The following is a 27011-nucleotide window of genomic DNA, read 5'->3' as shown; positions in this document are numbered from 1 at the left end:
AAGTCTTGCTGCCACGAATGACCAAAAGCCCTTGAATAATCAATAATAAGACACTAGACCATATGGTATAAGCCCAGTTATAAAAGTGTAAAAGATGGCTCAGAACTCTGTGTGGCTTGCCTGTGATCTTCAGCTATAAAATACCCATAATTGGAAACATAAATTTAAATGGAAATAAGATAAAAAGGATAATTAGTGGAGCAAAATTTCAACCGACATGTTTATAAAAATGGTGATATGAGTCTGGATATTATTGCTCAGGGTATTCTGAATCCCACTCGTTTCCTGATATGAACTGGATTCCAATGCTTTAACCAAGGATGTTTTCTAAGTAACAGAAGCTTATTACTCTTAATAGTACAAGGATTTGTATGGCTTTGAACTTCCTGGGCATAGTGATTACAAAGAGATGCAAAATACTGTTTTAATTATTTTAAGGTGTTTCTAAAGATTTTCTATTGAAACTCAGAGTTTATATTTACTGAACTTTTAAAGAAAATGGTAGAAGCTCGTATAAAATGTTATTTAGGAAAAGTTGACTTGCTAAACTTAAAAATTCAATAAAAATTAAAGTGCATTGGAACCTCATGGCTTGTGATTTTTAAAAAAATGAATGCATTATAAAAAACATGTTGGTTAAAGAAATGGATGGAATCTGATTAGAAATAATTTGGCATCCTTGTACTGCTCTAACATACAAATCCAAAATATGTCAAGAATAATTAATTTTAAAATGATAGTCCAATAGGAGAAATAAATGTGTATACATTTATGATTAAAATGATAGAGTATTCATTAGGATCTTTAGAACAAGAAATGGTCTAGAGGGGTGGGGGCATTTCTAGTGTAAGTGGTTGAAGTTACTTTGGAAAAAAATACATCTAATTTTATTTCTCTTTTTGTTGTTGGATAACAAGAAAAACCCATTGATTTTCAATTAATTGTTTATTTCCAGTATTTCAAATAGACACTGACCTATTTTAATTTTGTAAAGATTTTTTTTATGAAATGTTTTATATAAGCTATTTTATTCCATCTTATTGAATGTAAATTTTTATTTACAGCATTTTGCTTGATGAAATAGGACATATCAAGTTAACAGGTATGTAAATTTTCTTATTCTACCCTAAGCTTGTTTTATATTTTTCATTATTTTCACATTTAACTAAGCCTATTTTTTTCCCTTTTCTTGATTTAATTCACATTTTATTCTTCTCTTTTGTGTACAAGAGTTCATTTAAAGGGTATTAAGATAGCTCTCAATATGGTCTAATTATAATATCAAAAAATTCTACAATAGAGTTCCTGTCCTAATTTAGAAATTACATTTGATTTTTTAGGTAAAAATACATTATCTTAGTTTTAGTCTAGAGTAAAAAAGTTATAAATAGTTATCATATTTGTAAAACTGTGAATTATAAACTTTTAAACCAAGTGTTTACAATCAAAAGTTAATTTTTTTCTTTGTTTGCAAAACATGGTTTATTTTATTTTTAATATTGAGAAATGTATACACTGTTCTTCTTAGGCATAACACATCCTTAATATATCATTTTAAAAACATTTTATTTTAAAATAATTCTAGATTTATAGTGAGTTGCAAAAATAGTACCAAGAGGTACCCAGCTTCCCTAATGGTGACATCTTACAAAGCTGCGTTACATTATCAAACCCAGGAAATTGGTACATTACAAGTAACTAGACTACATGCTTTACTTGGATTTTACTAGTTTTTGCATACATTTATTTTTTATTCATCTTTGTGACTTTTTATCTTATATACAGAGTTCAATACCACCAGGACAATCAATATTCAAAATTGTCCTACAAACACACACACACAAAAACTATCTTTGTCCATTTATTGTTACACCCTCCTTCCTTTTCCCCTAATTCCTGATAACCAGTTATCTGTTCTACATGTCTAATTTTGTTGTTTTGAAAATATGATATAAATTGCCAAAACTGTTTTGGCTCAATGGATAGAGCATCAGCCTGCGGATGGAAAGGTCGTGGGTTTGATTCTGGTCAAATGGCATGTACCTTGGTTGCGGGAACATCCCCAGTGGGGGGTGTGCAGGAGGCAGCTGATTGATGTTTCTCTCTCATTGATGTTTCTAGCTCTCTATCCCTCTCCCTTTCTCTCTGTAAAAAATCAATAAAATATATTTTAAAATAATAATAAATAAATAGAATCGTACAGAAGTCACATTTCTGGCCATTTGTCCTAGAGGAGTAAAACCGGGTGTGCACACAAAAACCTACACATGAATTTTCATAGCAGTTCTATTTGTAATAGTCAAAGACTAAAAATATCCTAAATGTCCTTTAAACTGTGAATGAGTAAACATACATCCATGCAATGGAATACTACTACCCAGCTATAAAAAGGAAAGGATTAGTGATACATAAAGCAACTTGGATGAACACAGGGCATTTTGCTGAGTGAGCCAATCTCAAAAGGTTACTTATTTTTTAAGTAAAGAATAAATTCTGTATTTAATTATCAGAATCTTAAAACAGATAAAGTGAAGATGTGGTCTTTACAGGGAATTTTGGACCAGTACACTTTAAAGGTAAGTTGCTTTAAAATTCCTAAGTATACTCCTTCACTGTAAAGAAAAGTATAAAGCTGTTAACATGAAAACTCAAGCAAATGTCATAAAGTTCAAATAATGTTTAGTGAATCTTATTGATTCATAGTCTCATTTTCTTATTCATATATAAAATAAGCAAAGTAGATTTATAAGGATTAACAAGGAAAGAAAAATATGAAGAGGAGAGATTTTAGTTTTATTTTAAATTTGTGCACAAGGGGGTGTTCCTCAGCCTGGCCTGCACCCTCTCCAATCTGGGACACCTCGAAGGATGTCCTACTGCCAGTTTACAGGGATTGGGCCTAAACTGGGAGTCGGACATCACTCTCACAATTTGGGACTGCTGGCTCCTAACCACTCACCTGTCTGCCTGCCTGATTGCCCCTAACCACTCTGCCTGCCAACCTGCTCGCCCCCAACTTCTCCCTGCTGCTTGCCCCCAAATGTCCCCCTGCCAGCCTGATCACCCCCAACTGCCCCCCATGCCAGCCTGCTCACCCCCAACTGCCTCTCCTGCTGGACTGCTTGCCCCACCTGTCCTCCCCACTGGCCTTCTCACCCCCAATTACCCCCCTGTTGGCCTGTTCACCCCAAACGTCTCCCTCGCTGTCCTGATTACTCCCAATGCCCCACCCCCCTACCAGCCTGATGACCCACAACTGCTGTCCCATCCTGGCCTGATCACCCACAACTGCCCTCCCCTCTTGGCCTCTAACCACCTCTACCTTGGCCCCATCACCAGAGCTTTGTCCAGAAGAACGTCCAGAAGGTCTACTGGAAGGTCTCCCAGTCTAATTAGCATATTACTCCTTACCACCCCCACTGGGGATGTGCCCGCAACCAAGGCACATGCCCTTGACTGGAATGGAACCTGAGACCGTTCAGTCCACAGGCCGATGCTCTATCCACTGAGCCAAACTGATTAAGGCAATATAGGATTATTTTTATTTTTTATTAATAAATTATATCTATTTTTCAGGGATGAGAAAGAAAGGTAGGAAAATAGTAGAATAAATCATACCTACATTTCTCTTCTACATTAGATTAATTGGATGAATAATTATTTCAAGTTGTTTTATATTTAGTCTTATGAACTGTATTTTGCTTTTACACCTTTTGAACTCAAACTAGATAAGGAGGGATGAGTAGTTAAAATCAATGTTAATTTATAAGTAATGGACACAAGGCTTTTAACAGGAAGAAAATGTGATCTGTATATATAATATATTGAGGTAACATTGGATAAAACCATACAGGTTTCTGGGGGGGGAGGGGGGGGGGCGGGAGATATTTCTCTCTTCTCTGCATCCTGCATGGAAAAGGAAAAAGATCAGGTTCCTGAGTGGAGGAGCAGGGGATTAAGAAATTAAAGAAAGAAAGAGAGCAAGATGCAGAAATAGATTTATAAAGCTGGGAGCTAGGTGGGCGCCATTCTCTCTGATGGAGAGGCAGCGAGCACCCTGAGCCCCACAGCAGGTTTATTTTATATCCTAAAAATCCAGGAAGTAACACCAAAATTTAGGATCAAAGAAGCTTATTTGTATTCTTAACTAGGCCCTAGCATTACTGGATTTACATATCTAGACCCGCCCCTGCTGACACCTTGACAAGGATAAGAAGTCAGAACTGAATAACACCCCCTGCCCTCTTGGGGAGGGGGTTGTAACCATGGGCATGGTTCTGCCAGTGCCTCAGGCTCAGCTGACAATTTAAAAAATGTCCATGTGCCTTCCCAGGGGGCCCACTACGGGTTACAAGTGTAAACTTAGCAAAACATCATCTGCATATCCATTATCCAAAGTAAAGTTTCTTTTCATCCACTTCTATCCCCACTTTGCTCTCTTCTACCTCCCCCTACTCCCTTTCCTTTTGACTATCGCATACTGTTGAATGAGTGTGTGTGTATATATATATATATATATATATATATATATATATATAGTTTATTCCTAGCCAAACTCCTCCTCTCTGACAGCTGACAGTCTATTCTGTATATCTGTTTCTATTTCTATTTTGTTTGTTAGTTCATGTTTCTATTTATAATTTGTTAGTTCATTAGCTTCCACATATAAATGAAATCATATGGCATTTGTCATTTTCTAACTGGCTTATTTTACTTAGCAGAATTTTTTCCAGGTCCATCCATGCTGTCAGAAAGAATAAGAGTTCCTTCTGTTTTATGGCCATGTAGTATTCCATTGTATAAATGTACCACTTTGTTATCCACTCATCTACTGATGAGCACTTGGGCTGTTTCCAGAGCTTGACTATTGTAAATAAAACTTCAATGAACTGGGGGTACAAATATTCTTTCGAATAAGGGTCTCCACATTCTTCAGATATATACCCAGTGTAGTTTCTGGCTTAAAAGGCAGTTTCATTTTTATTTATTTTTTTAGATAACTCCATATTATTTTGTATATTGGTTGCACCAGTCTGCATTTCTACCAATCGTGAATGAGGGTTTCCTTTTCCCTACATCCTTGCCAGTATTTGCTGTTTGTTGATTTATATATGATAGTCATTCCAAATAGCATGAGGTGATATCTCATTGTGGTTTTAATTAGTATCTCTGATAATTAGTTACCTTTAGCATATTTTCATGTCTATTGGCCATTTCTATGCTCTCTTGGGAGAAAAGTATCTTTAGGATCTTTGTCCATTTTTTAATATTTTTTTTTGTTTTGGTATTGATTTTTATAAGTTCTTTATATATTTTGGATATTAACCATTTATCAAATGTATCATTGGTGATATGTTCTCCTATTCAGTAGGTTATCTTTTCATTTTAAAAATAAATTATTACAATATATTTTATTTCTAAATGGGATGGAGTATTATTAAATAGCATTATGAGTTGAGAAGTTAGATATTAATTAGCTGGCAGCTCTCTTCCCTAGCCCATTACTCTTTCAAATTATCTTTTCATTCTTTTCCTTTAAATTTAATTTATTGTGGTGATACTAGTTAACAAAATTATACAGGTTTCATGAGCACAATTCTATGATACTTTATCTGTGCACTGTTTTGAGCGTTCTCCACCCCAAGTCACGTATCTGTCCATCAGTGTTTATCCTTATTATATTCTTCTTCACCTCTTTCCATTTCACCTCCCAATGGCAATCACTACACTATTGTGATGAGATTATTTTGCTCTAAAATAACTTTTTAGTTTGACATAGTTTCATATTTTTTTTATTTTTTTTTGTTTGTTTCCCTTGTCCTAGGAGATATACCTGCAAAAATACTGTGTTGAGAAATATCTGAGATTTAATTGCCTATGTTTCTTCTAGGATTTTTATGATTTCACTATTTAAATTAAAGTCTTTAATGTGTTTGGATTTATTCTTGCTTATGGTATAAGTTGGTGATCTAGTTTAATGTTTTGCATCATCTGTCTAGTTTTCTCAACACCATATATGAAAGAGACAGTGTTTATTACCTTTTAATCAAATATTAATTGACCATAAAGGTATGGGTTTATTTCTGGGCTCTCTATTCTGATCCATTGCTCTATATGCCTGTTCTTTTATTATTATTATTCTTTATTGTTTCTCTTTTTTCCCTCTTGACCTATCCCCGATAACTCTCACCACATAGCTCATACCCTCACCCCCTACTATATATGTCCATTGGTTATGCTCATATGCATGCATACAAGTCCTTTGGTTGACCTCTTACACCCCACCTCCACCTCCACACACACACCTCTCCTTCCTTCCCTCTGAGGTTTGATGGTCTGTTCCATGCTTCTATATCTCTGGATCTATTTTTGTTCATCAATTTGTGTTGTACATCATATTCCTCAAATGAGCAAGCTCATTGATATTTATCTTTCTGCAACTGGCTTTATCGCTTACCATAATGCTCTCTAAGGCCATCCATGCTGTTATGAATGTTAAAAGTTCTTTCTTTTTGACATCAGTGTAGTATTCCATTATGTATATCTACCACAGGTTCTTATTCCACTCATTTGTTAATGGGCACTTAACAAAGGGGTGCATATGTTCATTTTGATTGGTGTTTCTTATTTCTTGGGATATATTCCTAGAAGTGGGATCACTGGGTCATATGAAGTTCCATTTTTAATGTTTTGAGGAAACTCCATACTGTTCTCTACAGTGGCTACCCCATTCTACATTCCCACTAGCAATGAACAAGGGTTCCTTTTTCTCCACATCTTCCCCAGCACTTGTCCTTTGTAGATTTGTTGATGATATACATTCTGACAGTGTGAGATGGTACCTCATTGTCATTGTGATTTGCATCTCTCGGATGATTAGTGACTTGGAGCATATTTTTATATGGCTCTTAGTCTTATTTGTGTTCACTTTTAAGTGTCTATTTATGTCCTTTGCCAATTTTTTTATTGGATTGTTTATCTTCCTTTTGTTACCATATATGAGTTCCCTATACACTGTGGAGATTACACCCTCTGATATAACATTGGCAAACTTTTTCTCCCATGCAGTGGGTTTTCTTGTTTTGTTAATGGTTTCTTTTGCTGTGCAGAAGCTTTTTATTTTGATTTGTTTATTTTATGGTTAATTTCCATTGTCCAAGGAGCTGTGTTTGATATTTTGCTGACTATGGATTCTTCTAAGATTTCTAGGGTTTATATTTGTTCTTTATCCATTTTTGAGTTTATTTTTGTGTATGGTGTAAGTTGGTGGTCTAATTTAATTTTTTTGCATATATCTGACAAATTTTTCCAACACTCTTTATTGCAGAGATTGTCTTGAATTCATTGGATGCTCTTGCCTCCATTGTCAAATATTTATTGAGCATAGTGGTTTGGGTCGATATCTGGATTCTCTATTCTATTCCATTGATCTATATGTCTGTTCTTGTGCCAGAACCAGGCTGTTTTGAGAACAGTGGCTTTGTAATACAGCTTGAAATCTGGTATTGAGATCCCTCCTACTTCATTCTTCTTTCTCAGGATTGCTTTGGCTATTCAGGGTCTTTTTTTTATTCCTGATGAATTTTTGGAGAGTTCTTTCTAGGTCTGTGAAATATGCCATTGGTATTTTGCTGGGAAGTGCATTGAATCTACAGATCGCTTTGGGTAGTATGGACATTTTAAAGATGTTGATTCTACCAATCCATGAACATTGTATTTTCTTCCATCTGTTTATGTCTTCCTCTGTCTCTTTTTTCAGTGTCCTGAAGTTTTCCCCATATAGATCTTTTAACACCTTAGTTAAGTTTATTCCTAGATATCCTAATTTTTTTGGGTGCAAAGGTAAATGGGATTGCTTTTTTAGTCTCTCTTTTTGTAAGTTCACTATTGGTTTATAGAAATGCCATAGATTTCTTGACATCAATTTTGTATCTTGCTACATTGCCAAATTCATTTATTAAAACTGTTAGTTTTTTTATGGAGTCTTTCGGGATTTTTATGTACAATATCAATCATCTGAAAAGAAGGACAGCTTTACTTCTTATTTTCCAATTTGGATGCCTTTTATTTCTTCTTCTTCTTGTCTAACTGCAATGGCAAATACTTCCATTACTATGTCAAACAGGAGTGGTGAGAGTGGGCATCCCTGTCTTGTTCCTGTTCTTAGGGGAAAAGGTTTTAGTTTTTGCTCATTAAGTATGATGGGCAAAATGAAGAGGAAAAAGAAAAAAGAAAAAATAAGGAGTGTCTACATGAAATTGGGGAAAGAAAAAAAAATAAGAGACACAAGAAAGAGACTAAGAAAGAAAAGGGGAACAAATTATATATGTGGGGAGAAAACTCCAATAGAACAGCCATTAATCCCAGGAAATGCCAGCAACAACCTGGAGATTATTACAACTACAGCACCAAATAATATCAAGTGAAGCAAAGGAAATCAGAAGGAACAAAACAAACTAAAACAAAGAAAACAAAAAACAAACAAAAGAATAAGCAAAAACAATATCACAAAAAAGTATAAAATTCAATAAAATAAACATTCAAGCAAAGTACAGAGAGAAAAACAACTTTTTGGATAGTTAAGAGATCAAAGAGAAAGGTCTGTATGGACTTGGAGTAGGGGATTGGAAATTATCTATATAAGTAGGGTGAAATTTTAACAGGGGGTAAACAGAAAGAATAGAAAAATCTAAAGCAGGAAAGGGGTAAGAGAAACAGGACACCAAAAGGGGAAAGGTTAGGAATAGTGTGATGGCATAAAAGTAGAGTTGAGGTAGAGTAAAACTATGCTAAAAGAAATAAGAAAATAGAATGTAGAATACTAATCCCAAAGTACAATAAAGAGAAAATAAAATGACACTTAAAAAAAAAGTAAAATAGTAGTAGTAATAATACTGAATGAAAATAAAAATGTAATAATTAAAAAGGTAAAATCAAGTGAGGAAAAAATGTTAAAAAATTAGTTTCTTAAGTAAAAGATGTAAAAAATAAAAATAAAAAATAATTAATTAAATGTGCAGTAGTGAAGGTCATTCACTTCCTCTATTGTTCTGTTTGGCATGCCTGTTTCCCAGTCCAGATAGTATTGCAGTTCTCTGTATTCCACTGCTCCTCAGTGTTGTAAGCCAGTCCTGATTTTTAAGCAGGCAGTGTCTTAATTTCTTGTATTCCTTTATTTTTTATTACACAGGAGTCAATTTGTGATTCAGCCCCTGGGTGGCAGTGTTTCTGGATTGACTTTCGGATCTATTTGGCCTCTCTAGCCTGAGTTTTGATCTTTCTTTCCCTGTGGCACTTATACGTTTGTGGGAGTGGGCTGCCTCAGAGCTGCTTCTTTGATAGTCACTCCCTGCTTCCCCAGGTTCCAGAAAAGCAACTTTCCCATGCAGTCTCCCAAGGTGTCCCCAACTGGGTGATCCTATGTATTGGGCTTAGTAATCCGAAGTAAGGATTTGAAGAGGAAAAAACCCGAGTGTGCAAACAGAGAGGCTGCAGGCAAATCTGCGCGGTCCCCTTTTCTCCCTTGGTTCTAAGAAGCCGGCACACTTTTGATCTTTTTAGGCTGTCCCTTTGTGTCAGATCAAAATAGGTTGCTTTTTGCAGATCCCTCCTGCTAGCAGCTCTGAGGACCCCCTTCCACATTCACAGATCACACCAGCATTAACAGCCACAGATTTTTCTAGGCACTGACTTCCCTGGTTCTCCAGCACGTTTCTCTCTCTCCGCCAGGACCAGAGACTTCACCTTATCCCAGTGAAATCTGACCTTTCTGTGTTGGAGTGTAGAGCTCCTCTGAATCCACCTGTTTGCGCCAATTGGGGACCAGTGTTCTGGGGCTTGCAGCTGTTCAGTGGGTGCCAAAGCTGTAGAGTTTCAGGCTTTCAATAACATCCACTTTCCCCTTCAAGATGGCGAGGTCTTCGTGTCTGAGCCCGTAGCTCTGGGAGGGTACCCAGCCTCAGTGGGGGCTGCTCGTTCAAGGGAATCCCGTCTGGCATTCCCCCACCTTCTCTTGGAGTTTAGCTGTCCCTTAACTTGCCAACAAACACTCTGTGTGACCCACAGCTGCTCCTTCTATCTGCTCTGGGACAAGGCTCAGAACACGTCTGTCTATTCCACCGCCGTTTTCTGCCACCTATTCTTTCATTTGTTTATGTCTTGTTCTATCTCTTTTTTTAATGTCATGTAGTTTTTTGAGTACAGTATTTTACCTCCTTAGTTAAGTTTATTCCTAGGTATCTTAATTTTTTTGTTCCAGTGGGAAATAGGATTTTTTTTTAGTTTCCCTTTCTGTGAGTTCATTATTGGTGTATAAAAAAAGCCATAGATTTTTTGGTATTAATTTTGTATTCTGCTACATTGCCATATTCATTTTATTTATTCATTTTTTATTGATTTAGGTATATTATATGTATCCTCAGTCCCCCCTGGTCCCCTCACCCGTTGCTTATTCCTTCAAACCCCTGGTGTCTCTGTCCATTGGTTATGTTTATATGCATGCCATATTCATTTATTGAGACTTAGTAGTTTTTGATGGAGTCTTTAGGGTTTTCTATGAACAGTATTATCTTATCTATGAATAATGCCAGTTTTACTTCTTTTTTAATATGGATTCCTTTTACTCCTTCTTCTTGTCTGATTGCTATGACTGGAATTCCCAGTACTTACTATGTCAAACAGGAGTGGTGAGAGTGGGCATCCCTGTCTTATTTCTTTTTTTAGGAGAAATGGTTTTAGTTTTTTTTCCCCCCCGTTGAGTATGATGTTGGCTGTAGGCTTGTCATATAAGGCTTTTCTTATATTGAGGTATGTTCCCTCTATTCCCATTTTGCTGAGAGTTTTTAACAAGAAAAGTTGTTGGGTTTATGAAATGCCTTTTTTTTTAAATATATTTTTATTGATTTTGTACAGAGAGGAAGGGAGAGAGATAGAGAGTTAGAAACATCGATGAGAGAGAGTCATCGATCAGCTGCCTCTTGCACACCCCCTACTGGGGATGTGCCCGCAACCAAGGTACATGCCCTTGACCAGAATCGAACTCAGGACCTTTCAGTCCCCAAGCCGACGCTCTATCCATTGAGCCAAACCGGTTTCGGCTATGAAATGCCTTTTTTTTTTTTTTTTTTTTTGCATCAATTGATATGATTATGTGCTTTTGTCTCTCATTTTTTTATGTGTTACATAATGTTTATTGATTTGTGGATATTGTACCAGCTTTGCATCCCCGGAATTAATCCCAGTTGGTCATTTTGTATGATCTTCCTTATGTAATGCTGGATCTGATTTGCTAGAATTTTGTTGAGGATTATAGCATCTATGTTCATCAAGGATATTGGCCTGTAATTCTCTTTCTTTGTAGTGTCTTTATCTGGTTTAGAAAAAAAGGTAATGCTGGCTTCATAGAAAGAACTTGGAAATGTGCCTTCCTCTTGAATTTTTTAGAATATTCTGATTAGGATAGGTTTTCCTTTTTATTTCAATGTTTCGCAATACTCCCCTGTGAAGCCTTCCGGACCTGAGCTTTTGTTTGATGAAAGATTTTTTATTACTGGTTCAATATTATTGGCCTATTTAAATTTTTTATTTCTTCCTGATTGAGTTTTGGAATATTGTATTTTTTCAGGAATATGTCCATCTCATTTAGGTTTGTTCAGTTTATTGGAGTAGAGTTGTTCATAGTATTTTTTTTACACTCATTTGTCTGTGGGGTGAATTTTTACTTCACCTCTTTCATTTCTTCTTTTGTTTATTTGAGTCCTTTCTCTTTGTTTCATGGTGAGCCTGTCTAGAGGTTTATCAATCTTTTTTATCCTTTCAAATAATGCACTGTTGGTTCTATTGATCTTTTGTATTTTGTTTTTATTTCTGTTTTTGTCCCTATGTTGCTCATTTGCACTCTGATCTTTATTATTCCCTTCCTTCTACTAACTCTGGGCTTTTCTTCTTGATCTCTTTCTAATTCAACTTATAAGGCTAGATAATGTATTACCATTTTTCTTGTTTTTTATTTTTTTTAAGGTAGGATGTAGAGCTATGAACTTTCCTCTCATGACTGCTTTTATTTTGTCCCCTAGATTTTAGATTGTTGTGTTTTTGTTATTTGTTTCCAGGATGCTTTTTATTTCTTCTTTGATGTCTTCGGTAACCCTATCATTGGTTAATAACATCCTATTTAGCCTCTTGATTTTTTTCATTGTAGTTGATTTCTAATTTATGCCATTTCGATTTAAGCAGATACTTGATAGGATTTCTGTTTTGTTGAATTTGAGGAGGTTTTGTTTGTCCCGATATGTGGGCTATCTTTGAACATTTCCTTTGTGCACTTGAGAAGAATATAGCTTTAGGGTGAAATGTTCTGATGATGTCAATTAGTTCAATCTGATCTATTGAGCCATTTGGGATTTCAGTTTCTTTGCTGAATTTTTTATTTAGAGGATTTATCCTATACTTTCAATGGGGTATTAAAGTCCAGTTGTGTGATTGTATTAAAGTCCAGTGGTATGATTGTATTCCTTTTGATCTCTCCTTTGATAACTTCCAGAGTGTTTTGTGTTTTTTTTTATGTAGTTGGGTGCTTCTACATTGAGTGCATATATGTTTACCAGAGTTATATTCTCTTGTTGAATTGTTTCCTTTATTATTATGAAGTGGCCCTACTTATCTCCTGTTACCACCTTCACTTTGAAGTCTATTTTGTCACAGTAAGTATTGCTACACAAGCTTTTTGTTTTTAATTTCCATTTGCCAGAAACATGTTTTCCATCCCTTGACTATCAGTCTATTTGAGTATTTTGTTATGAGATAGGTCTCTTGTAGAGAGCAAATATATGATAAAATATAGTAATAATCCCTCCTTTGAAAAAACTGCTGTTTTGAAGTTCTCTTCTATTTCTTACTAGTCCCTTGTTCCATAAGTCAACTCTGTTTTTTTAGATAGTCTCTTATTTTGTAAAAAATAACTTTGTTTTTTAACTTAAATAATAGAAAAGATAAACTTAACTGTCTAACCTTATAAGCTAGCCATCTACAGGGGCTGATACTGATAATAATTCCCATATTATCATGCCAAGTGTTTGTTCATTATGTATCCAAGGTTATAGATGTCTATATAAATATGACATGTACTCAAGGTGACAAGTTGTCTGTATAGATATGACAGGTGTCTTTTAGATATTATCTGATACATACTCAAGGTTACAAGCTGTCTACAAAAATAACTTACATAAAGACCTAAAAGGCTATAAAAAGGGAAAACTCCTTCCTGTGTTTGTTCAGAATTTGACAGAGATATTCTGCTCTGAACCCACATGCAATAAAAATGACCCCTAATTAATTGGCTCATTAAGGCATCTCATATCTAGCTCACTGATTGACAATACAACATTTGGAGACCCCAGCGAGGTAAGAGACAGGTGCCTATTGGCACCTGGTCTCAGACACCTGGGACAGATGGCCTCCCCTGTCTGATTGCCAGGCCCTGAGGATCTCTAGGGGGAGGTAACACCTGATGAAGTTCCAGGGCCCCAGAGATGCTTCTCGGTGGTCTTGACAGCTGGGCAGAGGACAACTGACATGATTCTGCATTCTTTTGGAGTCATCAGAAAAAGCCTCCGGAGATAAGGGAATTCAAATTTGATTTTGAGTTCACTTTTCTGTTTGTTTGCTTGGGACTAGTCATCTTGCTACTGAGAAAAGGACTGGACGAAGTCTTAATTTCTATGGTAGGTTCTCACTGAGACATTGGTGGAGAACATTGCCTTGGGGTGTGGGTGCCAGGAGTGCCCCCATATCCATTGCGGGAGGTGGGCAGTGTTTTGGTTATCTGGTTAACTCCCAAGAATGCTTGTCTGCTGAAAAAGTGTGAGTGCAGATGTTTGTCTATCTGTCTAGGAATAATTATCTGTTCATTAACTGGTCTATTAATGTAAGTATGAGAGCCTGCATAAAAGTGAAAGCCACTTTGTGTTATTCTGTACTTCTGTTGACTCTTCTGGCTAAAACGTTTGATTTATTTAAGGCTGAGTGCTCTGACGGACTGCAAAAATTCTCATGCAGCTGCTAGGATTTCTTTTTTCTCAGGAGTTTTTTGCTCTCTGTCAGTGATGGAATTGGCCTGCTTAGCTAATAAATCTTCTGTCTATGGTTGTTTAGTAGGGGCTTTGGTTTGCTCTTCTCTGATTTGTGCTTTTGCTGTATTAGGATAAAATTTTGGAATTCTGGGGTTAGTTTAAAGGTATAAGTTTCTCAGAGAAGGTTAAACAAAGGCTGACTAGGTCCCAAGAATGCTTGTAAGAAAAAGCAAGAGAAAAGTCTTTCCAATGAACTATTTGCAACGAAGTAGTAAAAAGCTATAAAAATTTCAAGGAACAAAGAACTTGTTATTTATATTTTTCTTATCTCCTCTGGCTGATAGAGGTTTCTAAGGGCAAAAAGAGAGGTAGCACTAACTAAACTCCTTAGGGCAGAGAGAGTTACAGGCCCCCGCCTCTGCCTGTGACATCATGGTCCTGCATGGCCAGCTGAGGTGGAACTAAGGCTTATGGGGATAAGGTTAGTACATTTTCTTATGGTTTGTATAAGCAAAAGAGAAAGACCCAGATTTTTATGACTTTCCTGGGTGATCATTGCTAACTTCTCATAATTAACTGCTTTCTGGGCTGCCTTTTTCAGCCCTTCTAGCAAGCAGAAAATCATGTGGTCCTGAGACCTGTGGCCTGCCTGCCCTTCCTGATAAATTTACAGTGGATCTCTGTCAGGGACAGCACCTGCTCTAACTAGTGGGGAGGGGGGATGCCAGTAGAGGGTTTCTGCATGGCCCTCGGCATGAAGCCAGATTTGGCACCAGAAATCTCCTAAAGGGGGCACTTTGGAGCTGGTGCCAAAGTGGGGGAGGCAGAAAGTCAAAAATTGTTCTGAAGTGGGTGTGAGATGGGGTAGTAGCGGTGGGATTTATTGGGTAGGGTTGTAGGCTCTCCGATGGTTGAGATAGAGGAGCCTTGGGCTGGGAGACAGGGGGATGGTTGGAGAGATCGAAAATAGTAAAGAAGGAGGAGGACTTGAGACCCTCTGAGGGCTTAGAATAAAGAAGGAAAAATCTAGAAGGAAGAGCAGCTGTTACAGAGAAAAGAATGTGTCCTTAAGTGTAAAAGCTTGGATATACAGGATCTCAGACCACTTGCCTTATTTTCCCTACTAAGGACAGAGTAAATTGTTAATGCAGAAAGTGGGTTGGGGGTGGGGTGTTGGTGGGGACAGAAGAGAGAGATAAGTTTTTGTTGATTTTTGCTGGCTGGTTTCTTCAAGGCCACAAGCATTCTGCCAAGCACTATAAATCTTTCTCTGCCCCATTTTATTCCCTTTAACCCTTCGAATACACATAGAGGAAATCTCATTGTCCAGCCATATTAAAAGGTTCCTACTCCAAGCCCGGCAGGGTGGGGTTACTGGGTGGGTGCTTCTTTGGCTGCGTGGGAATGTTCATCAAATAAACTTTAAAATATAATATTTTATTGGCCTTACTAGAAAGAATTAATTCTATAGTCAAGACCAAATTTCAAGGTTATTAAGGTACATTTTTCTTGAAAGCAAAAATATACTTAAAGTATATTCATGAATATTAATCTAATAAATGCTGACTGTTTACTTTTTGATAATCATTGAATAATTAAGGTTTCTAAGAATAAGGAACTAATACATTTTAAAGGAAAAAGAAAAAATATTAAAATAAAGATACTTAATAGAAGATCTAAGGCATAGTTATCCACTTTTGAAGAACATAGAAAGAAGGTTTGAAGGATAATTTGAAAGTGTGAAGTTTATAAAGGTTATGTATGTAATAAGAAGGGACAAAATAAGGTTTTAGTAGCAAGAAAATAAAAAAATAAAAAAACAGTCAGGGCAGGGGCAGACGTGACTTGGAAAAAAACAAAACAAAACACTAAACTCCTAGGAGCCAAACAGAGGAGAGACAGAACTGAAGTCTGCAGCCACCCTAGTGATTTAAAGCTGGTTGCTAGGCAGACCAAAGATTCAGCCACTGAGAGCCAGGTGAAAGAAGGCAGAGGGGGCTAGATGCCTGAATTGCCTTCAGCTGCTGGAAGAAGCTGCAGCAGTGAGAAAGTGGGGGGTGCCAGGCTGTGACCTGACACCCGAGCTGTTGCCCAATGAATTATGTGTTTTACAACACACAATAAAAACTTAAACATTTGACTTACTGGTTAAAAATAAAAATGACAAACAACAGGCCCTGGAATCTGTGAAAGCAGCCATCAATAGAGTTAGTAAAAGTTTCCTGGTTGCAAATGTACTGAAAGTGTTAAGACTTCAGCAGCAGCTTCCGGTACTGAAAGGAGTTGGGAGAGAAAACACTCCTTTGAGCTACAGGACTCAGGACTTTAAACTCTCCTGGGGAAGTAGAGAAAGTTAACCCCTTAGGGGTGTCGAACTCAATCAGAGCAGGGGCCAAAATCTAAAATCCAGCCTAAATCGCGGGCCGAATGGTTTACTGAACAGTCATAAACTGACAATGTCATAAACTGACAGCGGAGTGCAGTGATGACAGCGCGGTGCGGGCCACATTGCAAGGCCTGGCGGGCTGGATTTGGCCCGCGGGCCTTGTGTTTGACACATGTGCCTTAGACCAAGGGGTGGGCAGAACACCTGCTTCGGGGGGTGCCTAGATGCCATATTCCTACAAGGGACCACAGGAGAGGCCAAGGTCACTGCCAGGAAGGACAGGTGGCATAGTAGGGCCTGAAGCCCAAGCCACCACTGCAGGAGCATTTTGCATTGTACAAATTTGCCTCTTCCTGCAGCCCAGGCTATGTTTAACTTATTGCTTAGAGCCAAGGGGATAGCAAGGCAGGATAGGGTAAAGGAAAGGCACTCTCTATAGACCAGAGCCTTCAGGACTTTCAAGTTTACTGGGAAGAGTTGCAAGCCCGGTTGTATAGGGGTTAAGCTGCTTGTGTGCAGCTTTCTCCTGTGCCATAATACATTTTAGGGAACTGAGACAGACTGTTTACAGCTAGAGAGAGAAGAACTGACCACCACACACGAGCCCTGACAGTGGCTTACAGAAAACTGTGCAAGGTAACTCCCCTGCTATACTCCCAGGTGCCAGTTGTAGCCAAGAGCATAGATCACCCTACGTGGCATTAGAGCAATGCCCTACATGATGAACTTGGCTGATGCCTTCTTCTTGTGAACATGGCTCCAGAGAAACAAGGACAATTTTGCTTTGTGTAGAAAGGTAAAAAATGGACTTTAGTCACCTCCCTGAAATGTTTATATAGCTCTACCATGTCTCATGTTTGGTTACAGAAAATTTAGCTGCCTAAAGTGGCCACAGTGCCAATATTGTACTTCATTATGCCAATATGTCATATTAACCTTTGATTCTCTTGCAGAGAATTACTACAGACCTATGTAGGTCTACAAACTTTAGTAGTCTTTGGGAGTAACTGACAAATGTCCAGTTTCCCACACTAAGTGTCATTGTTATGGCCCTATGTTAGCTGTCCTGGAAGAGAGGTATATAGGGTTGGATCCGAAAAGAAGTGAAGGGCATCTAGCTGCCTAAAGGGCAGGGACAGGTGCCTAAATGGGCAAGGAAAATCAGAAGATCTTAAAGCAGGACAGTATATTTTTCTCCTTATATAATTCATCCAAAATTTGGCAATACTTAACAAATGTATCATGGCACTGCATATCTTTGCATAAATTCAATAAGACCAGTTTCCAATAGTGGTTTTATTGACTGAAAATTCTGACTGGAATATCATGTTTTAAAGGGTTCTGTCTGACCACTGAAGACTGGAAGCCAATAAGAGTGGAAAAGGCCTAGTATCCTGCAAGGTAGCTCTGAAAATAAATGTTGCTGTTGCATCAGGCCCATACCCTACCATCACTGAGTAGAAGGGGAGCAATAAGGGTACCTCTGTGTCCCTTGGGATCCCCCACACACTTTAAACCTCAAGGAGTAGGAAGACTACTGAAATGGGCCTTAAAGCCTAGGGCATGGGCCCAGGTAGAGCCACTGCAGGTGAGGAATTCACCTAACTTAGAAGATACTGCAGGAAGGCCTGATGGCAGCTGGATGGCTTGGCTTCCCAGCCTTATGGGGCACATTAAGATTCAATCATGAAATTTCAGCTAAGGTAATCAGTTATCATTCTTACTGTGTTTATGCAAACAATCAGACCAAATTAAATACAATAGATAAATTAGTCTTGATTTGGTTCTTTTAATAAACAGATGGATAATTTTAAGGAGAAAAAATTATATTTCAATAAAAGTTATTAGACTAAAATGTTTCCTTTCCCTTCTACTGGACTATTTGTTACAGTTTGTCTGCCAGCTCACAAGCCCACCTCCTTCTGTGCCCAGGCCTCATCATCCCTCTGATAGACAGCAGAGATCTCTTGATTCTGAAAGAAAACTTTGCCCCTCTTCAGCATGGAAATAGCCAGAGGAGCCCACCGATGTCCATTTTCCCTGAAAGAATTCAGAGCCAGGATCCTTGAGGTAATATATTAGGCAGTAAGACAGACATGAGCAGAGCAAGGATGATGGGCCAACTGGCACTACTAGATGTAACCAAGTCTTTCCACCTCTATGTATATAAAATAAGGGGCTTAGACTGAACCATCTGGTCTCAGGCACTCATCCGTGGGATGTCAGCCAAAAGGCCAAATTAATTGCCCTTATTCAGGCTCTCTGGTGGGCAAAAGACAAATCACTAACAATTTATACTGATAGCAGGTATGCGTTTGCAACAGCTTATATATACAATGCTATTTACAAGGAACGGGGATTTTTTACTTCAGCCGGGAAAAACATTAAAAATAAAGAAGAGATTTTGGCTCTACTAGAAGCCATCTGGCTACCCAAAGTAGTGTCATTTGTCCACTGTAAGGAACACCAGAAAGTGGACTCCCCCCCAGAAGCAAGAGGGAACCAAGCCACAGACAAAGCGGCCCAGGAGGCTGCCCTAAAAACCAATGGGGCCTATACAGATTCTAGTGACTCTTCCAGACCCTGGCCTACTTGACTAAGACAGAAACAATGACCATAATAGCTAAGAAGTTACTCCAGGAAATAGTCCCTAGATTTAGAAAAAAATAATAATAAAAGCTGAAATCCATAACCAGTCTTTGTTCAAGTCCTTATAGGCTTTACAGTCCACCCAAAGAACAGTCCAGAAGTATGCCCAAGATGCTCTGCCTGTACCAACCTCTGATCCAATTAATCCCTTCCACCCTGGTGATTCTGTTTGGATAAAGAAATTTACCACCCAAGTACTAACTCCTACCTGGAAGGGTCCACAGTCCTATGTTATGCCTATAACCACAGGACATGGACTTGGTGCATTGCAGCTTCCCTCTGACTCTCTTGGCCCTTTGGCCATGACTCTCTCCAGTCCAGATCCCTGATTGTACTATTCTCTAGGCTTCCTCTGCTCTTCCGGCTGTGAATTGTCTCACCACCTGTGTCTACTTCACCAATTCTGGGTAAATTCCTTCTGTCTTTGGGAGAAGGGGAAGGACATGTTTGCCAATTGAGTTGCCATTTTCCCTCCCTATAGTCACCTTTATGTCTCATTGTGGCCTTTGTTTTAAAGTCTGTTTTGTCTGATATAGCTAATCCTATCCTGGTTTTTGGTTTTGGGTTTGGTTTCCATTTACATGGAGTATTTTTTTTTTCAACCCTTCACTTTCACTCTGTGTATCTTTTGTTTTGAGGTGGGTCTCTTTTAGACAGTATATATTTTGGTCATGTTTTCTTATCTGTTTAGCTACTCTATGTCTTTTTTTTTTTTTGGAGCATTTAATCCCTTCACTCTTAAAGTATTAACAGGTACTTGTTTATTGCCATTTTATTTTTTTATACTTATGTTCCTCTATTTCTTTTGTCCTCTTCTTCGTCTTTGTCTTCATCTTTGTCTTTATCTTAGTCTTTGTCTTCTCCTTAAGAAAAACCGTTAAGATTCCTTGCAATATTGGTTTGGTGGTAATGAACTCCTTTTCTGTGGGAAGCTCTTTATTTCTCTTTCAATTTATATGTTAGCCTTGCTGGGTAAAGTAGTCTTGGGAATAGGTCTTTGGTTTTTATCACTTTGAATATGTTATGCTAATCCCTTCTGATCTGAAGTGTGTCTGTTGATAAATCAGCTGACAACCTTATGGGAGCTCCCTGTAGGTAACGAACTATCCCCCTCCTTGCTGCTTTTAAGCTTGTCTATCGTTAACCTATACCATTTTAATTATGATCTGTCTTGGTGTAGGCCTCTTTGGTTTAATCTTTATAGGGACTCTCTGTGCTTTCCTAAACTTGTGTGTCTTTTTCCTTCATCAAATTAGGGAAGTTTTCAGCCATTATTTCTTCAAATAGGTTAACAATCTTGTGCTCACTCTCTTCTTCTTCTGGCACCCCTATGATGTGCTTGTTGTCCCAAAGGTCCCTTAGACTTTCCTAATTTTTTTTAATTCTTTTTTTTTTTTATTGTTGCTCTTCTTATGTTCTTACAGCTATATTGTCCTCTAAATTGCTGATTCAATCTGATCCTCTACTTTAGCTAGTCCATTGTGTATTCCTCTAGTATATTCTTCATTTCAGATGTTTTACTCTTCATTTCCAACTTTTTAAAAATGTTTTCTATTTCCTTTTCAATACTTACTACCTCTTTAAGTTCTCACTGAGAACATTGATTCTTGCATATGGTATCTTGGCATTTGGGTCAAATTTGTATTTCCATTTTTGTGTTTAACTCTGTGTATTAGGTAGATCTACTGTAACTCCAAAACTTGTTATGAGGGGTCTCTGATGTAGGTGCCTTGTGAGTCTCAATAGTGCCATCTTCTAGATCACCTGAGGTTGGGTGCCTTATGTAGCCTATCTGGTTGTAGTTGACTCTTTAAACTATAATAAATCTTTATTGTTCAGATTATTACAGGTGTTCCTCTTAATTTTCCCCATAGCTCCCCTCCACCTGATTCCCCACCCACCCCATGCCCTTACCCCTGCCACTATCTTCATCCATAGGTGTAAGATTTTTGTCCAATCTCTTCCAGCACCCCTCATACCTCTTTCCCCCTGAGAATTGTCATTCCACTCCCTTTTTATGTCCCTGATCCTATTATATTCATCAGTCCATTCTGTTCATCAAATTTTTTATTCACTAGATTTTTATTTATTTATTTATTTTATATTTTATTGATTTTTTACAGAGAGGAGGAGAGAGGGATAGAGAGCTAGAAATGTCTATGAGAGAGAAACATTGACCAGCTGCCTCTTGCACACCCCCCACCGGGGATGTGCCCGCAACCAATGTACATGCCCCTGACCGGAATTGAACCCTGGACCCCTCAGTCCTCAGACCGACGCTCTACCACTGAGCCAAACCAGTTTCAGCTATTCACTAGATTTTTAGATTCACTTGTTGGTAGGTATGTATTTGTTGTCATTTTGTTGTTCATAATTTTTATCTTTACCTTTTTCTTCTTCCTCCTCTTCTTAAAGAATACCCTTCAGCATTTCATATAATCCTGGTTTGGTGGTGATGAACTCCTTTAGCTTTTTTTTTTTGTTTGTTTGTGAAACTCTTTATCTGACCTTCAATTCTAAATGATAGCTTTTCTGGGTAGAGTAATCTTAGTTGTAGGTTCTTGTTTTTTATCACTTTGAATATTTCTTGCCACTCTCGTCTGACCTGCATAGTTCTTGTTGAGAAATTAGCTGACAGTCATATGGGTACTCACTTGTAGGTAACTAACTGTTTTTTTTCTTGCTGATTTCAAGATCTTCTTTGTCTTTTGCCCTTAGCATTATAATTATGATGTGTCTTGGTGTGGCCCTCTTTGGATTCCTCTTGTTTGGGGTTCTGTGCCCTCCTTACAAGTCTATTTCTTTCACCAGGTAGGGAAAGTTTTCTGTCATTATTTCTTCTAAGAGGTTTTCAAAATTTTGCCCTCTCTCTTCTTCTGGCACACCAATAATTTGGATGTTAGTACACTTAAAGTTGTCCCAGACACCCCTTACACTATCTTCATATTTTTAGATTCTTTTTTTCTTTCTGTTTTTGTGGTTGGGTGTTTTTTGAATCCTCATATTTCAGATCTTTGGTTTGATTCTTGTTTGTTTTTTTTGTTTGTTTGTTTGTTTTTATCTACAGTTGAATTTCTGCATATTCTTTATTTCAGGCAGTATATGCTTAATTTCTGACTGGTCCTTTTCCATTTCTTTTGGCATTCTCATTAAGGTCCTTGAAGGTCTCACTAAGTTCCTCATAGGTCTCATCAAGTTTCTTGGTAATTTTTAGAAGATTCTTGAGTAACCTTATGTGGTTTTTGAACTCTCTGTCCAGTAGTTTGCTTTCCTCTATTTCTTTCATTCATGACATGTTTCTTTGTCTCTGCATTTTGGCTGCTTCCCTGTGTTAATGGAGTGGCTTTGTGTGGTAGGTGACTTATAGGGGCCAGTAGCTAAGCCTCCCCAATCACCTGAGATGTAGGCTCTTGGTGCCCCCGTTTGTGGGCTGAGTGCAAAGTCTTGGTGTAATTAAGCCTTCATTGCTGTTGGTACACTGGGAGAAATTGACCTCTAGGTCAATTGTGTGTGAGGACCTGCTGTGTCTATAGTGGAAGAACTGCTGCACTGGAAACATGCTTATGGGGCAGGACTTGCTTCAGTGGGGCTTTGATGTTTCTGCCTCTTGATTGTGTCACTTATGGATGTGAGGAGTTGAAATCTGGTGTCATCTTACACTGACCACTAGGTACACTGGCTTTCTGGATCTCCAATGGGGTATAGATCAGCTACTGTCTGAGGCCACGCAGCAGGAGCTACAACAATAACTACAGTTTTCTCCTCTTTGCTTGGGGTTTGGAGGCTTTGGAGCTGTCTGACCCAAGCTGTATTTTATTTGGTTAAGCTGATAAAGGGGAGGCCATTCATATGCAAAAGCTGCTGCAACGGAGCTTGCTTGAGTTTTTAGATTGTGCAGGGTGGGGTCTCAGGGAGTCACTAGGTTAGGGCTGCCAGTGATGGTTGCCAGTCAGCCATCTCTGTGTCTCTGAGTTTCCGCATCTCCAAGTTTCTGCATCCCCACATCTCGCGCCTCAGCGCAGTAGACAATGATTCCTGAGTGCAGCTCTGCAAGCAAGCCACCCTCACTTCCCAACCCGATGGCAGACAGTCCAGCTTCTCCCCATAGGAGTTTGGGTCCCCCAGTATCTCCCCAGAAACTGGATTTCAGAGTAATCAGGAGCTTGTCTCCCTTTGGGTTGAAAAAAGCAATGCCTGCCGCCAGCCCGGTTTGTGCGCCTCAGCACCTCAGCTTTTCAGCGCTTGTGCACATCTCAATGCTCTTTTCTCTTTCCTTCCTGTTATAGAACTTCCACTCAGCCAGTTTTCCCGTGGTTCTGGGTGATAGACATTTTGTTTTTTAGTTGTAGTTTTGAAATTGTTGTGCGAGGCAGCAGTTTAGGTATTTACCTATACCGCCATCTTGGTTTCTCCCTGTAGTTGACTCTTTAATAATGTTGGCCTGTTCTTGGTTGGAGTTAACCCTCAGGCTACCTGCTGATAAGTATAGGCCTCATTAACTGTGTATGAGTTTCTGTTCCGGGGTTGCCCCTGAAAAAAAAAACAGAGTTGTTTCATGCAGGGTCTGATGCTAGCTGTAGTCCCCCTTTGTTTCTGCTGTTGGTATGGGTTATTGGTTCAAGCTCTGATGTTGTTTGAAGCCCACCACTTTTTGTGTTAGTTCTTGGCCTATGTAGGTCATAGGTTCAAATACAGGTCGTGTCAGACATTTGTGCATAAACTGCCTTGAGCTAACATGCTATTCACTGATTATGGTAGCATCTACTCCATCTGGTTTAGTGTGAGAGGGGACAAGCTGTTTACATGGGTTGGTTTCATGCAGCTGTGAGTTGGGGAAAGATAAATAAATAATTCAATGTTTTCTGAGGTTGGCATTCATCTGCAGGCTACTCCATCACCTCCTGAGGTTGCCTGGAGTTAATCTATAGCCTTTTGAAGAAACACTGTATAATGAGCCCAAGCTGACCATGCCCCACTGTCCATTTCACAGGGTGCAAGCTCTGTAGGGTTGAGTGACTGGGAATGGAATACAGTGTTAGTAGTGTCCTCTACTTGGGGACAGCATGGTCAGGCCCTCACTGAAGAGAATGTGGTCCTTTCTTCAGAGCCATACCACTCAATCTCTGATAAAATCTCAGGTTGGGAGCAGCCAGCTATCCCCACGACAGAAGCAAGCTGAGCAGGGTAGGGCCACTGGAACTTGGGAAAACAAGTAGAAAATGTCCTCTATTGGAGGTGGCTCTGAGTTATCTTGCAGGAGTAGGGTCAAGCTTCATGCCTCCCTTTAGTTGCATAGCCTGCCCACTTGAACTCCGGTTGGAGCCTTTGAGGTAGACCCACTCCAGAAGTCCCATCTCTTAGCAGCATTCCCTTCCTCCCACTGAGCTGAGCTCAGTAGAGTGGGTCCATTGAGATCTATGAAATCAGATCAAGGCAGTCTTTTGGGGTGTTGCTGGCTAACCTGGTGGGAGGCAGGCAAGCTTCTTGCTCCTCCTTTGCCCTGGAGCTGCTGTTAGAGACCCAGAAGTGGGTTCTGAGTAAGACATTTTTCAAAGGTCCCAGTTCTCGGTGAAGTTCACTTCCCCCCATGGAACTAAGCTCAGCAGGATGGAGCTACCGGGACTTGGGAACCAGTTCAAGATATTCTTCCATTTGGGGAGGTGCCAGTCAAGCCTGCTAGAGCAGGGCAAGCTTCACCCACTTGAGCCTCAGACTGGAGCTGCTGAAGGATATGTGCTCCAAATGTCCGAACTCTTGGTGGCCTTTCCTTCCCCAGTGGAATTGAGATCAACAGGTTGCAGCCACCTGGACTTGGGAAGATAGAACAAAACTGTATTCTGTTGGGAGTGGTGCTGGCTGAGCCTATAGGTTGGTGGGGAAGACTGGCCACCATTCCTAAGCCCCACAGTTCAGTGTCTGTCTGAGTGTCTGCCTGTTGTTTCGCAGGGGTCCTCAAACTTTTTAAAGTGGGGGCCAGATCACGGTCCCTCAGAGAGCTGGAGGGCCGGACTATATGAACTACTAATTCCTACTGTAACACCTCGGCTGCGCTCACTGCCCAAAAAACCTGGCGGGCCGGATCAGACTCCTCTGCGGGCCGCATGTGGCCCGCGGGCCGTAGTTTGAAGACCCCTGCTCCAAAGAAAGGCTCACCAAATGTCCCTGTTGGTTGCAGCCAACAAGCCTTTCTCCCAGACTCAAGCTTGGTAGGGTGGTATCACCAGTAAGTGGCGCACTGTTAGTGCACTCCCCCAGGCTGTGTAAGAATAAGAGTGCCTAACCCTGGGAAGATGGTACCTGAGAGTGGTGTGGGATGTTGACTCAGGACTGGGACCTTATTAGCGGACCCTTCAGATCTCTCTTTAGGGCTCTGTCATTTATCTTTTCTCTTTATATGGCTATATGCCCTGAGTCACCTTTCCTTTACCAGAGCCCCAGTTGAGTGTCACAGAACCAGCTCCTGTGTGTTAGCATTCTAGGAGACCTCTTCTTCCCTGCAGACAGAGTCCCCACTAATTTACTGCTAGATACTATGTAGGCTTTTTTTCAACAGGCCTTGGTGCTCTGGGTTGGGGGTCCCATCATGGAATTGGGAGCCCATGTTCCTCATGGGGGACTTTTTCAGCTTTCTCTTCAGCTTCTCAGCCACCACACATGAATGCAGGGGCCAGTCCTCTCCATATATTTGCCCTTCTTACCAGTCTCTACGTAGCTTCTTCTATTAGTCCCTGGATATAATATTACTGTTCAGCTGACCTTCATTTTTGTTATTTGGGTTGATGCCTCTGTAATTGAACTGTAAATCTTATTTGGTGCTGGAAGGAGGTGAGTGTACCTTCTACCTATTCTGCAGCCATCTTTGAAAATTCATATATATATATATATATATATATATATATATATATATATATATATATATTTAAATCTATTTTATTTTTTAATTTCTTTATTGATTAAGGTTTTACATATGTGTCCTTATCCCCCCATTATCCCCACATCTCACCCACTCATGTCCTCACCCCCTGTGGTCTGTGTCCATTCATTAGACTTATATGCATGCATACAAAAAAATTAATTGAGTATATTTAAAATGTCAGCAGTAAAACACATTAGATAATTTATGATGTTTTATGATTATAACCTAATTCAGAGTTGTGTAATGAGTAATAAACTTACAGATTTAACCTCTCAACATTCCAGTAATATTGGTTAAAGTGTGACCATTCACAGCAAAAATTTTATGAATAATTTTTATTCTTCAATTTTCCATTATGACTTCCTTTCTTGTCTTTTTTTCTTTCGTTCCTTTCTTCTTTCTTACCTTCTATGCCTATTCCCTCCTACATGCCCTCTTTCCTTCTTTCTCTTTATATTTCTTTCTATTTTGGATACTATACTAAAAAATACCAGATTAATAACTATTTATCATTTATAGCAGTGGGCTATAGTGATTTAGGAGTGTCTCATCTAAGAAGGGCCTTCATCAGCTTTCTGGGTTTCCCCAGAATAATCTTAGTAGAGGGCAATACCTTAATTTTTACAAGTACACTTTAAAATTACTCCAGATACAAGAATTAATCTAATGTTTAACAGGTTGTTCTGAATGACAGTGGACTGTAGAAAAGTTCCGTGATATGGTTGTGCTTTGACCTTGATGTACCTCATACTATGATTATGCTTGTATAGCAGAAGTATTGGAGTGGAATGAGAGTGGATACCCCAACATATCTGAATATTTGGTAGTATATTATTTATAATCTCTTTATGTCTTAATTTTTTTTATCCAGTATCCCCACTACTCTATATAAAAGCTGTATAATATGACTTCACTGGTTTATAAAAATGTTTATTCAACTTATAATTTGTAATGGCATATTATGAATAAACATTTTTATAAACCAGTGAAG

The 27011-nt window shown here is 38.8% G+C and overlaps 1 protein-coding gene across 3 annotated transcripts in view; it reads left to right on the top strand.

The window, feature by feature from the left end:
• Positions 1 to 27011, top strand: part of RPS6KA6 (ribosomal protein S6 kinase A6) — a 165297-nt gene that overhangs the window by 64234 nt on the left and 74052 nt on the right. For all 3 annotated transcript variants that reach the window (XM_084869561.1, XM_084869563.1, XM_084869562.1), the window contains exon 8: positions 1065 to 1102. In XM_084869561.1, the coding sequence (XP_084725687.1) occupies positions 1065 to 1102 (38 nt within the window). The remainder of the gene's footprint in view (positions 1 to 1064; positions 1103 to 27011) is intronic.

The sequence above is a fragment of the Pipistrellus hanaki genome (assembly GCF_964339955.1).
Source record: "Pipistrellus hanaki genome assembly, chromosome: X".
Lineage (NCBI taxonomy): Eukaryota > Metazoa > Chordata > Mammalia > Chiroptera > Vespertilionidae > Pipistrellus > Pipistrellus hanaki.
This window is presented reverse-complemented; position numbering and strand designations above follow the sequence as displayed.